Raw genomic sequence first — 17,076 nt, forward strand, 5'->3', positions numbered from 1 at the left:
GACAACATTCTAATTCATTTTGAACGGTAACAAGATGACCCCCTTTTAATCGTCCCGTTATCAGCGACGCATTGTAACATTCAGTCCTGTTTTGCTTCATTCCCGAAGGTGCTGGAGAGTCCGGGAAAAGTACTATTGTGAAGCAGATGAGGATTCTACACGTCAATGGTTTTAACGCAGAGTGAGTACATGATATCCACTGTTGTTACAGGCCCTACTGCATCTTCATTTGACATATAGGCTCAGATATATATATATATATATCCATTTCATAACATATTTGGTTATACTCATGGTGTCCCTGCCTTTGGGTGAGACTGTCAAGATGATAATAGGCCTGTAGAGAACTGAATGGATTTTCCTCGGGCACTGCAGAGCCTAGGCCTCCTCTATCAGTGACCAACACTCAAATGTAGTGTACAGTCAGGCGACTACCACTATCACTGATCGCTCTCTCTGCTTACAGCAGACACCGATATAGGCTTCAGCATGTGAGACGTGAGATCTCCCCGACTGCCTGTTATTACAGCAGTCACATTGTTCACTGTTATGAAGTTGTGTATGTCATAACTATGTTGACTATTATTGGGGAGAGGCCTGTGTCTATGGATAATGTGTTTTGCTGTAATGCCTCCTGTGCCTGTGATAGAGACAGTGGCCTATGTCTGTCTGAGTTACTTACCCCTACCAATACAACCGTAGGACCGATCTTACTGCCTGTCTGAGTTACATAGGACTACAGTTGTACTGGTAGAGATATCTTACTGCCTGTCTTGAGTTACATAGGACTACAGTTGTACTGGTAGAGATATCTTACTGCCTGTCTGAGTTACATAGGACTACAGTTGTACTGGTAGAGATATCTTACTGTCTGAGTTACATAGGACTACAGTGGTACTGGTAGAGATATCTTACTGCCTGTCTGAGTTACATAGGACTACAGTGGTACTGGTAGAGATATCTTACTGCCTGTCTGAGTTACATAGGACTACAGTTGTACTGGTAGAGATATCTTACTGCCTGTCTGAGTTACATAGGACTACAGTTGTACTGGTAGAGATATCTTACTGCCTGTCTGAGTTACATAGGACTACAGTTGTACTGGTAGAGATATCTTACTGCCTGTCTGAGTTACATAGGACTACAGTGGTACTGGTAGAGATATCTTACTGCCTGTCTGAGTTACATAGGACTACAGTGGTACTGGTAGAGATATCTTACTGACTGAGTTACATCGGACTACAGTTGTACTGGTAGAGATATCTTACTGACTGAGTTACATCGGACTACAGTTGTACTGGTAGAGATATCTTACTGCCTGTCTGTGTTACATCGGACTACAGTTGTACTGGTAGAGATATCTTACTGTCTGTCTGAGTTACATCGGACTACAGTTGTACTGGTAGAGATATCTTACTGTCTGAGTTACATAGGACTACAGTTGTACTGGTAGAGATATCTTACTGTCTGAGTTACATAGGACTACAGTTGTACTGGTAGAGATATCTTACTGCCTGTCTGAGTTACATATCTCTACCAGTACAACTGTAGTCCTTTATAACTCAGACAGTAAGATATCTCTACCAGTACAACTGTAGTCCTATATAACTCAGACAGGCAGTAAGATATCTCTACCAGTACAACTGTAGTCCTATGTAACTCAGACAGGCAGTAAGATATCTCTACCAGTACAACTGTAGTCCTATCTTACTGCCTGTCTGAGTTACATAGGACTACAGTTGTACTGGTAGAGATATCTTACTGCCTGTCTGAGTTATATAGGACTACAGTTGTACTGGTAGAGATATCTTACTGTCTGAGTTATATAGGACTACAGTTGTACTGGTAGAGATATCTTACTGTCTGTCTGAGTTACATAGGACTACAGTTGTACTGGTAGAGATATCTTACTGCCTGTCTGGTTACCTGAACAGTACAACTGTAGTCCTTTATAACTCAGACAGTAAGATATCTCTAACATCAGGTCCTATAACTCAGACAGGAAGTAAGATACCTTCAACCTGTGATCTTTAGCTTCTTCTCAGACGAGCACTATATCTGAAGTTGTTGTTCCCATCTTACTGCCTGTCTGAGTTACATAGGACTACAGTTGTACTGGTAGAGATATCTTACTGCCTGTCTGAGTTATATAGGACTACAGTTGTACTGGTAGAGATATCTTACTGTCTGAGTTATATAGGACTACAGTTGTACTGGTAGAGATATCTTACTGACTGAGTACATAGGACTACAGTTGTACTGGTCGTTATCTTACTGTCTGTCTGAGTTACATAGGACTACAGTTGTACTGGTAGAGATATCTTACTGCCTGTCTGTGTTACATCGGACTACAGTTGTACTGGTAGAGATATCTTACTGCCTGTCTGAGTTACATCGGACTACAGTTGTACTGGTAGAGATATCTTACTGCCTGTCTGAGTTATATAGGACTACAGTTGTACTGGTAGAGATATCTTACTGTCTGAGTTATATAGGACTACAGTTGTACTGGTAGAGATATCTTACTGCCTGTCTGAGTTACATAGGACTACAGTTGTACTGGTAGAGATATCTTACTGCCTGTCTGAGTTATATAGGACTACAGTTGTACTGGTAGAGATATCTTACTGTCTGATATCAGGGCCCTGTTATATAGGACTACAGTTGTACTGGTAGAGATATCTTACTGACTGAGTTACATAGGACTACAGTTGTACTGGTAGAGATATCTTACTGTCTGTCTGAGTTACATAGGACTACAGTTGTACTGGTAGAGATATCTTACTGCCTGTCTGAGTTATATAGGACTACAGTTGTACTGGTAGAGATATCTTACTGTCTGAGTTATATAGGACTACAGTTGTACTGGTAGAGATATCTTACTGACTGAGTTACATAGGACTACAGTTGTACTGGTCGAGATATCTTACTGTCTGTCTGAGTTACATAGGACTACAGTTGTACTGGTAGAGATATCTTACTGTCTGTCTGAGTTACATAGGACTACAGTTGTACTGGTAGAGATATCTTACTGCCTGTCTGAGTTACATAGGACTACAGTTGTACTGGTAGAGATATCTTACTGCCTGTCTGAGTTACATAGGACTACAGTAGTACTGGTAGAGATATCTTACTGCCTGTCTGAGTTACATAGGACTACAGTTGTACTGGTAGAGATATCTTACTGTCTGTCTGAGTTACATAGGACTACAGTTGTACTGGTAGAGATATCTTACTGACTGAGTTACATAGGACTACAGTTGTACTGGTAGAGATATCTTACTGTCTGTCCGGCCTGAACACATACCGACTCTAGTGTGTTAACATCAGGTCCTAGAACCGCAGTTGAACCACACTACCTTCAACCCTGTGATCTTTAGCTTCTTTGACGAGCACTATTGTGAAGTTGTTGTTATCTTGTTGATTACGGTCTCCTCACGCCTGTGTTCTGTCCTCCTTTTGACAGAGAAAAGAAACAGAAAATTCAAGATATTCGGAAAAACGTGAAGGATGCGATAGTGGTGAGTAGGATAGTATTAATCTGTGTTTTTCCTGTTAAAAATACAAATAAAAAATTCAACGAGTGGGTTACTGGATTACTCTGTCTGCACTATACTGTAAATGGTACCCCCTGTTCTCTATACTGTATATTGCAGTACTTTATATCAGGGCCCTGTTCTCTATACTGTATAGTGCAGTACTTTATATAATAATAATAATATATGCCATTTAGCTGACGCTTTTATCCAAAGCGACTTACAGTCATGTGTGCATACATTCTACGTATAGTCGAACCCACTACCCTGGCGTTACAAGCGCCATGCTCTACCAACTGAGCCACAGGGCCCTGTTCTCTATACTGTATAGTGCAGTACTTTATATCAGGGCCCTGTTCTCTATACTGTATAGTGCAGTACTTTATATCAGGGCCCTGTTCTCTATACTGTATAGTGCAGTACTTTATATCAGGGCCCTGTTCTCTATACTGTATAGTGCAGTACTTTATATCAGGGCCCTGTTCTCTATACTGTATAGTGCAGTACTTTATATCAGGGCCCTGTTCTCTATACTGTATAGTGCAGTACTTTATATCAGGGCCCTGTTCTCTATACTGTATAGTGCAGTACTTTATATCAGGGCCCTGTTCTCTATACCCTCTCTATACAGGAGAAATTCAGGTTAAGTGCCTTGCTCAAGGGCACATCAGCAGATGTTTCACCTAGTTGACTCAGGGATTCAAACCAGGGACCTTTCGGGTTTACTGTCCCAATGCTCTTAACCTGGGGCCCAATAACCGAAAGGTGGACAGGAGAGCCAAACTGCACGGAGACAGATGACAGTAGCCCAGGGCCCTACATAGGGAATAGGGTGCCATCTGAGATGACAGCCTAGAGTCCTGGTGTAGTTGACAGTAGCCCAGGGCCCTACATAGGGAATAGGGTGCCATCTGAGATGACAGCCTAGAGTCCTGGTGTAGCTGACAGTAGCCCAGGGCCCTACATAGGGAATAGGGTGCCATCTGAGATGACAGCCTAGAGTCCTGGTGTAGTTGACAGTAGCCCAGGGCCCTACATAGGGAATAGGGTGCCATCTGAGATGGAGCCTAGAGTCCTGGTGTAGTTGACAGTAGCCCAGGGCCCTACATAGGGAATAGGGTGCCATCTGAGATGACAGCCTAGAGTCCTGGTGTAGTTGACAGTAGCCCAGGGCCCTACATAGGGAATAGGGTGCCATCTGAGATGACAGCCTAGAGTCCTGGTGTAGTTGACAGTAGCCCAGGGCCCTACATAGGGAATAGGGTGCCATCTGAGATGACAGCCTAGAGTCCTGGTGTAGTTGACAGTAGCCCAGGGCCCTACATGGGGAATAGGGTGCCATCTGAGATGACAGCCTAGAGACCTGGTGTAGTTGACAGTAGCCCAGGGCCCTACATGGGGAATAGGGTGCCATCTGAGATGACAGCCTAGAGTCCTGGTGTAGTTGACAGTAGCCCAGGGCCCTACATAGGGAATAGGGTGCCATCTGAGATGACAGCCTAGAGTCCTGGTGTAGTTGACAGTAGCCCAGGGCCCTACATAGGGAATAGGGTGCCATCTGAGATGACAGCCTAGAGTCCTGGTGTAGTTGACAGTAGCCCAGGGCCCTACATAGGGAATAGGGTGCCATCTGAGATGACAGCCTAGAGTCCTGGTGTAGTTGACAGTAGCCCAGGGCCCTACATAGGGAATAGGGTGCCATCTGAGATGACAGCCTAGAGTCCTGGTGTAGATGACAGTAGCCCAGGGCCCTACATAGGGAATAGGGTGCCATCTGAGATGACAGCCTAGAGTCCTGGTGTAGTTGACAGTAGCCCAGGGCCCTACATAGGGAATAGGGTGCCATCTGAGATGACAGCCTAGAGACCTGGTGTAGTTGACAGTAGCCCAGGGCCCTACATAGGGAATAGGGTGCCATCTGAGATGGAGCCTAGAGTCCTGGTGTAGTTGACAGTAGCCCAGGGCCCTACATAGGAATAGGGTGCCATCTGAGATGGAGCCTAGAGTCCTGGTGTAGATGACAGTAGCCCAGGGCCCTACATAGGGAATAGGGTGCCATCTGAGATGACAGCCTAGAGTCCTGGTGTAGTTGACAGTAGCCCAGGGCCCTACATAGGGAATAGGGTGCCATCTGAGATGACAGCCTAGAGACCTGGTGTAGCTGACAGTAGCCCAGGGCCCTACATAGGGAATAGGGTGCCATCTGAGATGAAGCCTGCGTTCGATTGGACCAAATCCTATTTTCCTGATTTGTTTTTAATATTCATCCATCTTACCGCCGGCGTCTCTCCTCTTTCTAGACGATAGTGTCAGCCATGAGCACCTTGATACCCCCAGTCTCTCTCGCCAACCCCGAAGACCAGTTCAGAGTCGAATACATCAAAAGCATAGCTCCTCTCTCGGACTTTGACTACACACAGGTAAGGTGTGTGTGTGTGTGTGTGTGTGTGTGTGTGTGTGTGTGTGTGTGAGCGCTTGGTGTGGTCACCAACAGTGGTTTGATTTGAGACATGTATAATATCTGTCATAATGTAGGTGTTCAGCAGTTGTAATAATGTAATAAAGCTATTTTGTTCAACTTTGCATTTCTGTTTTTAGTTCCTCTTTTTCATTCCTCCGAGTTCCCAATGCAGACCCCCCGGCTGCCAGTTTAGACCAGAGCCCTATTCCCTATATAGTGGTACTACTATAGACCAGGGCCCTATATAGTGCACTACTATAGACCAGAGCCCTGTTCCCTATATAGTGCACTACTTGAGACCAGAGCCCTGTTGCCTATATAGTGCACTACTTTAGACCAGAGCCCTGTTCCCTATATAGTGCACTACTTTAGACCAGAACCCTATTCCCTATATAGTGCACTACCAGAGCCCTATTCCCTATATAGTGCACTACTTTAGACCAGAGCCCTATACCACCCTATTCCCTATATAGTGCACTACTTTAGACCAGAGCCCTATTCCTATATAGTGCACTACTGTAGACCAGAGCCCTATTCCCTATATAGTGCACTACTATAGACCAGAGCCCTATACCACCCTATTCCCTATATAGTGCACTACTATAGACCAGAGCCCTATTCCCTATATAGGGATATATAGGAATAGGGCTCTGGTCTATAGTAGTGCACTATATAGGGAATAGGGCTCTGGTCTATAGTAGTGCACTATATAGGAATAGGGCTCTGGTCTATAGTAGTGCACTATATAGGGAACAGGGCTCTGGTCTATAGTAGTGCACTATATAGGAATAGGGCTCTGGTCTATAGTAGTGCACTATATAGGGAATAGGGCTCTGGTCTAAAGTAGTGCACTATTTAGGGAATAGGGCTCTGGTCTATAGTAGTGAACTATATAGGGAATAGGGTCCTGGTCTAATCTTGTGCACTATATAGGGAATAGGGCTCTGGTCTACAGTAGTGCACTATATAGTGCACTACTATAGACCAGAACCCTATTCCCTATATAGTGCACTACCAGAGCCCTATTCCCTATATAGTGCACTACTTTAGACCAGAGCCCTATACCACCCTATTCCCTATATAGTGCACTACTTTAGACCAGAGCCCTATTCCCTATATAGTGCACTACTTTAGTAGTACTTCACTACAGAAAAGTAGTTCTCTAGCTATAGGGTGGCATTATGGGATACACAGTCTTCTGCTTGGTGTTAATCAGGGCCCCTGAACTACAGAAAAGTAGTTCTCTAGCTATAGGGTGGCATTATGGGACATAGTCTTCTGCTTGGTGTTGATCAGGGCCCCTGATAAAGTCACCTGACAGGCCAAATGGGAATACACACCGGGTTTTTCATCCTTCTGGAAATCATCATCCTTTGAAAGTGTGTATATTATTATTTATTATTATATATTGTATGATATATATATTTATTATTATTTATTTATATTATTATTATTTATTTATTTATATATTTATATTTATGTGATTTAATTGTGCATCCCTAGTGGGTACTACAGGTCTAAGTTGTTGTGGTGGGGTGGCACTGGGAGGACCAGTGTTGTGGTGGGGTGGCACTGGGAGGACCAGTGTTGTGGTGGGGTGGCACTGGGAGGACCAGTGTTGTGGTGGGGTGGCACTGGGAGGACCAGTGTTGTGGTGGGGTGGCACTGGGAGGACCAGTGTTGTGGTGGGGTGGCACTGGGAGGACCAGTGTTGTGGTGGGGTGGGAGGACAGTGTTGTGGTGGGGTGGCACTGGGAGGACCAGTGTTGTGGTGGGGTGGCACTGGGAGGACCAGTGTTGTGGTGGGGTGGCACTGGGAGGATCAGTGTTGTGGTGGGGTGGCACTGGGAGGATCAGTGTTGTGGTGGGGTGGCACTGGGAGGATCAGTGTTGTGGTGGGGTGGGATGGCACAGTGTTGGACTGGGAGGATCAGTGTTGTGGTGGGATGGCACTGGGAGGACCAGTGTTGCACTGGGAGGATCAGTGTTGTGGTGGGGTGGGGTGGCACTGGGAGGACCAGTGGTGGGGTGGGGTGGGATGGCACTGGGAGGACCAGTGGTGGGGTGGGGTGGGATGGCACTGGGAGGACCAGTGTTGTGGTGGCACTGGGAGGATCAGTGTTGTGGTGGGGTGGCACTGGGAGGACCAGTGTTGTGGTGGGGTGGGATGGCACTGGGAGGACCAGTGTTGTGGTGGCACTGGGAGGATCAGTGTTGTGGTGGGGTGGGGTGGCACTGGGAGGACCAGTGTTGTGGTGGGGTGGCACTGGGAGGACCAGTGTTGTGGTGGGGTGGCACTGGGAGGACCAGTGTTGTGGTGGCACTGGGAGGACCAGTGTTGTGGTGGGGCACTGGGAGGACCAGTGTTGTGGTGGGGTGGCACTGGGAGGACCAGTAGTGGGGTGGCACTGGGAGGACCAGTGTTGTGGTGGGGTGGCACTGGGAGGATCAGTGTTGTGTTGTGGTGGGGTGGGGTGGCACTGGGAGGACCAGTGTTGTGGTGGGGTGGGGTGGCACTGGGAGGACCAGTGGTGGGGTGGCACTGGGAGGACCAGTGTTGTGGTGGGGTGGCACTGGGAGGATCAGTGTTGTGGTGGGGTGGGGTGGCACTGGGAGGATCAGTGTTGTGGTGGGGTGGGGTGGCACTGGGAGGACCAGTGTTGTGGTGGGGTGGCACACTGGGAGGATCAGTGTTGTGGTGGGGGGGTGGCACTGGGAGGACCAGTGGTGGGGTGGCACTGGGAGGACCAGTGGTGGGGTGGCACTGGGAGGACCAGTGGTGGGGTGTTGGGAGGACCAGTGTTGTGGTGGTGGGGTGGCACTGGGAGGACCAGTGTGGGGTGGCACTGGGAGGACCAGTGGTGGGGTGGCACTGGGAGGACCAGTGTTGGGTGGGCACTGGGAGGACCAGTGTTGTGGTGGGGTGGCACTGGGAGGACCAGTGGCACTGGGAGGATCAGTGTTGTGTTGTGGTGGGGTGGGGTGGCACTGGGAGGATCAGTGTTGTGGTGGGGTGGGGTGGCACTGGGAGGACCAGTGTTGTGGTGGGGTGGCACTGGGAGGACCAGTGTTGTGTTGTGGTGTGGTGGGGTGGCACTGGGAGGATCAGTGTTGTGGTGGGGTGGGGTGGCACTGGGAGGACCAGTGTTGTGGTGTGGTGGGGTGGCACTGGGAGGATCAGTGTTGTGGTGGGGTGAGTGACAAAATCACCAAAAGATAGGGCATAAACACCACAAACAACACAGGTTTATGTCCTGACAGCAGCAGAAACTACAGATCACGTCCTCCTTCACTGTCGAGCTTTATGAACATCAAAACACTCAGAATAATGTGTGTCTCTTTATTTAACCGTTATTTAACTAGCCAAGTCAGTTGAGAACAAATTCTTATTTACATTGACGGCCTTCCCAAACCCGGACGACGCTGGGCCAAGTGTGCGTCGCCTTATGGGCCTCCCGATCACGGCCTGATACAGACCGGAATCGAACCAGGGTCTGCAGTGACGCTTCTAGCACTGAGATGCAGTGCCTTAGACCGCCGCGCCACTCTGGAGCGAATGATCACATACCTGCGAATAAGTTTCACCCTCTCCAGTTTACTGAAAACAAACAGTTGCCCACGTTGCTCTACTTCCTCATTCATGGAGACGAGAGTGAACGTTCTCGAACAACGCTGTAGTCTCATCGCACTCCAGTCCAGTAGGTGGCGGTAATGCGCCCAATACGGCTATGCACACTGCACGAAGAAGAAGAAACCTTCTCAACCCAATCAAACGATACCAAGTTGACAGTCAACTGACCCGCCAAAGGCCCAGTCTCCACAGGGTGTCACAGCATAAATGCTTTGTGTGGAGGACCGTTGAAAATGAGACATCATTCCAGAGAAGACGGAACCCCTTTCTTTTAAATAGTCATTTAGAGTTCACCCTGTCCAGATACAAGTTACCACAGAGATCACACATCCATATAGACAGCATCAGAGTTCTCAGAGAACATGTTACCAGAGATCACACCTCCATATAGACAGCATCAGAGTTGTCCTCAGAGAACATGTTACCAGAGATCACACATCCATATAGACAGCATCAGAGTTCTCCTCAGAGAACATGTTACCAGAGATCACACCTCCATATAGACAGCATCAGAGTTGTCCTCAGAGAACATGTTACCAGAGATCACACATCCATATAGACAGCATCAGAGTTCTCCTCAGAGAACATGTTACCAGAGATCACACCTCCATATAGACAGCATCAGAGTTCTCCTCAGAGAACATGTCTGATAACAGACATGGATAATATAGTGATGATTTCTGACACAATAGTCAGTCCTCTGGATACTGTAACAGAGATACATTTTGGCCCGTCAGAGATGAAAGGGCCCTTTGTGCTTCCTTGTGTTCCTGGACAATTTTCCATGCAGCTCCAGGTGACAGAGAGCACATCAATTAGGGCTGAGCAAGATAACCAATGGCAGCAAACAAGTTTGTCTTGCTAGAGCGAGTCGGTTTATCTACTTCCTCTCTGTGCCACACCCAAACTGGTTACACACGTCGTCCCCTGCTCCTCTCCACTCCCAGAGCTCCGCTGATTTTATTTTTTGGTTGCATCCAAAATCGTATTTAAACTAATTGAATGTTAGCTAGTTGAAATGGCCATGGTTTTATGCTACGTAGCCACTTTAGCAGAATTTGTTAATTAAAAAAAAAAAACGGTCAATCGCTTAATAATAATAATAATATATGCCATTTAGCTGACGCTTTTATCCAAAGCGACTTACAGTCATGTGTGCATACATTCTACGTATGGGTGGTCCCGGGGATCGAACCCACTACCCTGGCGTTACAAGCGCCATGCTCTACCAACTGAGCTACAGAAGGACCACATTTTAAGTTGTCTCCAAATTGAATTTGTGACAGGCCTAGTTATGACTGGGGTTATAAAACAGCCGTCTCGGTCGTTCCTTCCTCGTATTAGCTTTTTATTCAGGCCCACATTACAGGGCTTTCAGAAAATATTTCCACCCCTTGCCTTTTTTCCACATGTTGTGTAACAAAGTGGGATTCAAATGGATGAAATGTTTTTTTATCAACGATCAACAAAAAATACTTTGACAAAGTGAAAATAAATTTGAACATTTTTAGAATCACCTTTCTGAGTAAGTCTCTTAAGAGCGTTCCACACCTGGATTGTGTAACATTTGCCTTTTAAAAAAAAAATACTTTTCAAAATTCTTCAAGCTCTTTCAAATGCTTTGTTGATCGTTGCTTTGACAACCATTTTCAGGTCTTGCCGTAGATTTTCAAGTGGATTTAAGTCAAAACTATAACTCGACCGCTGTCTTCTTGGTAAGCAACTCGATTTGGCCTGGTGTTTTATGTCGCTGTCCAGCTGAAAGGTGAATTCGATTCCCGGACTCTGGTGGAAAGTGGACTCGACCAGGCTTTCTAGGATTTTTTTTGCCTGTGCAAAACCTGCACCTTCTAAGGGCGGGAGGTTACGCGACTCGAGTCATGTGACATTAAATCTGACTAGTCGAAGTGTTGTTAGGTTGTTTTTCTTTCAATTGCTGTGTTTGAGTTGTCTTGTGAACAAAACAACTCAAACAGCCAATAAACACAAAGGCAGTGTCTCACTTCAGTAGACCAGCTTGTGTGCCTGTGAGCAGTGCTTCTAAAAACACATCTTTCCCTCTACTCTCTCTCGGCTCTTCAGGTGCCCCCAGCCAGGGAGTGGAGCAGCGTGAGGTGGAAAAGGCTATTCAGGATTCCTAGTTCTTTGACTTTGTGAGATTCATTTACCAGCTATGAAACAAAATGGCAGAAATACTTTGAAGACAACAAATGCAGCATTTTATATTAAAGTAAATGTGATCTTGCTTAAAAAATAATTTGTGCTTATTTTTGATTTAACTCGGCAAGTGACGGCCTACCAAAAGGCAGAAGGCTTCCTGCGGGGACGGGAGATTTAAAATACATTAAATAAAAATATAGGACTACATAAAGAGAGACCTAAGACAACAACATAGCATGGTAGCAACACAGGACAACACAACATGGTAGCAACACAACATGGTAGCAACACAACAAGGTAGCAACACAACATGGTAGCAGCACAGCATGGTAGCAACACAACATCGTACCAGCACAGCATGGTAGCAGCACAGCATGGTAGCAGCACAGCATGGTAGCAGCACAGCATGGTAGCAGCACAGCATGGTAGCAGCACAGCATGGTAGCAGCACAACATGGTAGCAGCACAGCATGGTAGCAGCACAGCATGGTAGCAGCACACAGCAGCACAGTATGGTAGCAGCACAGCATGGTAGCAGCACAACATGGTAGCAGCACAGCATGGTAGCAGCACAGCATGGTAGCAGCACAGCATGGTAGCAGCACAACATGGTAGCAGCACAACATGGTAGCAGCACAGCATGGTAGCAGCACAACATGGTAGCAGCACAACATGGTAGCAGCACAGCATGGTAGCAACACAGCATGGTAGCAACACAACATGGTAGCAGCACAACATGGTAGCAACACAGCATGGTAGCAACACAGCATGGTAGCAGCACAGCATGGTAGCAGCACAGCATGGTAGCAGCACAGCATGGTAGCAGCACAGCATGGTAGCAACACAGCATGGTAGCAACACAGCAAGGTAGCAACACATGACAACACAGCATGGCAACAACACATGACAACACAGCATGGTAGCAACACATGACAACACAGCATGGCAGCAACACATGACAACACATTTAAGGTTAGCAGTGTGGTTAAGGTTAGATTTTTTTTATGGCTTTAGTGAAGTGTGTGTGTGTGTGTGTGTGTGTGTGTGTGTGTGTGAGAGCAGCAGTTCTTTAAGGCACTGTAACAGTACATGTATTCAGCAGCTTGCTGTCACACGGCTCTGTGGAAAGAGCCCCCAGGAGTCATCTCTCTATTTCCCCCCGAAACCAAGGTGTTCTCTCGGGTTGGAGACATGGTACTGTAGGGGAGGCTGGGGTTGGAGACATGGTACTGTAGGGAGGCTGGGGTTGGAGACATGGTACTGTAGGGGAGGCTGGGGTTGGAGGTACTGTAGGGGAGGCTGGGGTTGGAGACATGGTACTGTAGGGGAGGCTGGGGTTGGAGACATGGTACTGTAGGGGAGGCTGGGGTTGGAGGTACTGTAGGGGAGGCTGGGGTTGGAGGTACTGTAGGGGAGGCTGGGGTTGGAGACATGGTACTGTAGGGGAGGCTGGGGTTGGAGGTACTGTAGGGGAGGCTGGGGTTGGAGACGTGGTACTGTAGGGGAGGCTGGGGTTGGAGACGTGGTACTGTAGGGGAGGCTGGGGTTGGAGACATGGTACTGTAGGGGAGGCTGGGGTTGGAGACGTGGTACTGTAGGGGAGGCTGGGGTTGGAGACATGGTACTGTAGGGGAGGCTGGGGTTGGAGGTACTGTAGGGGAGGCTGGGGTTGGAGGCATGGTACTGTAGGGGAAGGGAGGCTGGGGTTGGAGATGTGGTACTGTAGTTAATGTGTATATTTTGTCAGTAAAAAAGCAAGTGCCATTTAAAATTACTTTATTGACACTGTAGTATCCACTGGTTATATTATAACGTAGCATAGCCTTGTTGTTGTGTAAATTTAGCAGACAAGAGACTCTTATTTCCTGAGCCCTTGTCACAATCAAGATACATTTTATAGAAGGAAAAAAACTCAATATCACAGAATAAATTGGAACAGAATATTTTTCCAAATGTAGCTACAGCATCTACAGATTTCTAGAATGTTCAACAGTATGAATGTGTGGTATTCAAAATGGGGTGAAGCAAGAGTTAAACTATTTTTTTAAATTTAAAAAATTCCTTTATTTAACCAGGCAAATTTACAGATTTGTACTTTGTCAGCTCAGGGGTTTGAACTTGCAACCTTCCGGTTACTAGTCCAACGCTCTAACCACTAGGCTACCCTACCCCGGTTTATTTTATGGTACAATAATACAAATGTTATTCATAAATAATTAGAAAAATTATAATTTTATTGACTAAATGTGTGTATTGGTTCTCTTAATTTTGATAAGAGAGATGAAAGTGTAATTCATTTATTAAGTTATTTGTTAATGTGAAAATAAATGTTTTTTTTTTTTTTTAAACAATTTTATATATATATATATTTTTTAAAAGATTGTGTCATTTATATTTGGGGTGGAGTTACTTGAATTTTGGATGGTAAAAATGGGGTCCCCGTTGAAAAGGTCTGAATACCACCGGTGGTATAAATGAATGCCTGTCACTGTCTGTTCAGACTGTATTATACACTGGTGGGCTTCATACAGGTTGTGTTGGTTGAATGGCTCTGTTTTAAATAAGCTTGTTGTCACTAAACGTGTGTGTGTGTGTGTGTGTGTGTGTGTCCCCAATGTCATTGATGAATTGTTTGTGATGTCTGGTCATCTCCTCACCTCCTTCATTCTCTGTCTGGTCATCTCCTCACCTCCTTCCTTCTCTCTGCCTGGTCATCTCCTCACCTCCTTCCTTCTCTCTGCCTGGTCATCTCCTCACCTCCTTCCTTCTCTCTGTCTGGTCATCTCCTCACCTCCTTCCTTCTCTCTGTCTGGTCATCTCCTCACCTCCTTCCTTCTCTCTGTCTGGTCATCTCCTCACCTCCTTCCTTCTCTCTGCCTGGTCATCTCCTCACCTCCTTCCTTCTCTCTGCCTGGTCATCTCCTCACCACCTTCCTTCTCTCTGTCTGGTCATCTCCTCACCTCCTTCCTTCTCTCTGCCTGGTCATCTCCTCACCTCCTTCCTTCTCTCTGCCCTCTGTCCAGGAGTTCTTTGATCATGCCAAGAAGCTGTGGGATGACGAGGGAGTGAAGGCGTGCTTCGAGAGATCCAACGAGTACCAGCTCATCGACTGTGCACAATAGTAAGTTCTGTTTCCATCACAAAGCATGGTTGGTTTGGTTGGATGTGGGAGCTCCTAAAGATAAGCCTAGCTTATCAGTTGGTTGTGGGAGCTCTTAAAGATAAGCCTAGCTTATCAGTTGGTTGTGGGAGCTCCTAAAGATAAGCCTAGCCATCAGTTGGTTGTGGGAGCTCCTAAAGATAAGCCTAGCTTATCAGTTGGTTGTGGGAGCTCGTTTGCATGTGTGATGTGTGGCGCTTGGGCATGTGACGTGGTGATGGGAGTTGAATCTGTGAGTCAACGGTTAGTCTGCTGTCACTTCTTTAGCTTTGCCTTTGTTTGTCTTAAACGGAGCCCTTTGGGACCTGGTATGTAGTAGTGATCTTTATAGTGAATAGGGCTCTGGTCTATAGTAGTACACTATATAGTGAATAGGGCTCTGGTCTACAGTAGTACCACTATATAGGGAATAGGGCTCTGGTCTAAAGTAGTGCACTATATAGGGAATAGGGCTCTGGTCTAAAGTAGTGCACTATATTGGGCATAGGGCTCTGGTCTAAAGTAGTGCACTATATAGGGTGGCATAGGGCTCTGGTCTAAAGTAGTGCACTATATAGTGAATAGGGTGTCAAACTAGTCAGTCATATGTGTCTCTGTGACTTGCTGAGTGTAAAATTGAATAAAACGTGTACGCCTACTTTACGGTAGTGGCAGCATGGCGTTGTACTGTAGAGTTGTACTGTAGAGTTGTACTGTAGGGTTGTACTGTAGAGTTGTACTGTAGGGTTGTAGGGTTGTACTGTAGGGTTGTACTGTAGGGTTGTACTGTAGGGTTGTACTGTAGGGTTGTAGGGTTGTACTGTAGGGTTGTACTGTAGAGTTGTACTGTAGGGTTGTACTGTAGGGTTGTAGGGTTGTACTGTAGGGTTGTACTGTAGGGTTGTACTGTAGGGTTGTAGGGTTGTACTGTAGGGTTGTACTGTAGGGTTGTACTGTAGGGTTGTACTGTAGGGTTGTACTGTAGGGTTGTACTGTAGGGTTGTAGAGTTGTACTGTAGGGTTGTAGAGTTGTACTGTAGAGTTGTACTGTAGGGTTGTAGAGTTGTACTGTAGGGTTGTACTGTAGGGTTGTAGAGTTGTACTGTAGGGTTGTAGTGTTGTACTGTAGGGTTGTACTGTAGGGTTGTACTGTAGGGTTGTAGAGTTGTACTGTAGGGTTGTACTGTAGGGTTGTACTGTAGGGTTGTACTGTAGGGTTGTACTGTAGGGTTGTACTGTAGGGTTGTACTGTAGGGTTGTACTGTAGGGTTGTACTGTAGGGTTGTACTGTAGAGTTGTACTGTAGAGTTGTACTGTAGGGTTGTAGGGTCGTACTGCAGGTGTAGTAGACCTGACAGTGAAATGCCGAATACAACAGGTGTAGTAGACCTGACAGTGAAATGCCGAATACAACAGGTGTAGTAGACCTGACGGTGAAATGTTGAATACAACAGGTGTAGTAGACCTTACAGTGAAATGTTGAATACAACAGGTGTAGTAGACCTTACAGTGAAATGTTGAATACAACAGGTGTAGTAGACCTTACAGTGAAATGTTGAATACAACAGGTGTAGTAGACCTCACAGTGAAATGTTGAATACAACAGGTGTAGTAGACCTCACAGTGAAATGTTGAATACAACAGGTGTAGTAGACCTGTACAGTGAAATGTTGAATACAACAGGTGTAGTAGACCTTACAGTGAAATGCTGAATACAACAGGTATAGTAGACCTTACAGTGAAATGTTGAATACAACAGGTGTAGTAAACCTCACAGTGAAATGTTGAATACAACAGGTGTAGTAGACCTCACAGTGAAATGCCGAATACAACAGGTGTAGTAGACCTGACGGTGAAATGTTGAATACAACAGGTGTAGTAGACCTTACAGTGAAATGTTGAATACAACAGGTGTAGTAGACCTTACAGTGAAATGTTGAATACAACAGGTGTAGTAGACCTTACAGTGAAATGCTGAATACACCAGGTGTAGTAGACCTGACAGTGAAATGCTGAATACAACAGGTGTAGTAGACCTCACATTGAAATGCTGAATACAACAGGTGTAGTAGACCTAAAGGTGAAATGCTGACTTACAAGCCTTTAACCAACAGTGCAGTTTCAAAAAAGTATGGATAAGAAGAAGCA

The 17,076-nt window shown here is 46.1% G+C and overlaps 1 protein-coding gene across 2 annotated transcripts in view; it reads left to right on the forward strand.

The window, feature by feature from the left end:
• The window catches only part of LOC118378035 (guanine nucleotide-binding protein G(olf) subunit alpha), a 131,970-nt gene that overhangs the window by 40,232 nt on the left and 74,662 nt on the right, over positions 1-17,076 (forward strand). For both annotated transcript variants that reach the window (XM_052462901.1, XM_052462902.1), the window contains exons 2-5: positions 109-181; positions 3,467-3,521; positions 5,837-5,956; positions 14,813-14,910. In XM_052462901.1, coding sequence (XP_052318861.1) covers positions 109-181; positions 3,467-3,521; positions 5,837-5,956; positions 14,813-14,910 — 346 coding nt within the window. The remainder of the gene's footprint in view (positions 1-108; positions 182-3,466; positions 3,522-5,836; positions 5,957-14,812; positions 14,911-17,076) is intronic.

This window comes from Oncorhynchus keta, chromosome 15 (genome assembly GCF_023373465.1).
Source record: "Oncorhynchus keta strain PuntledgeMale-10-30-2019 chromosome 15, Oket_V2, whole genome shotgun sequence".
Taxonomy (NCBI): Eukaryota; Metazoa; Chordata; class Actinopteri; order Salmoniformes; family Salmonidae; genus Oncorhynchus; species Oncorhynchus keta.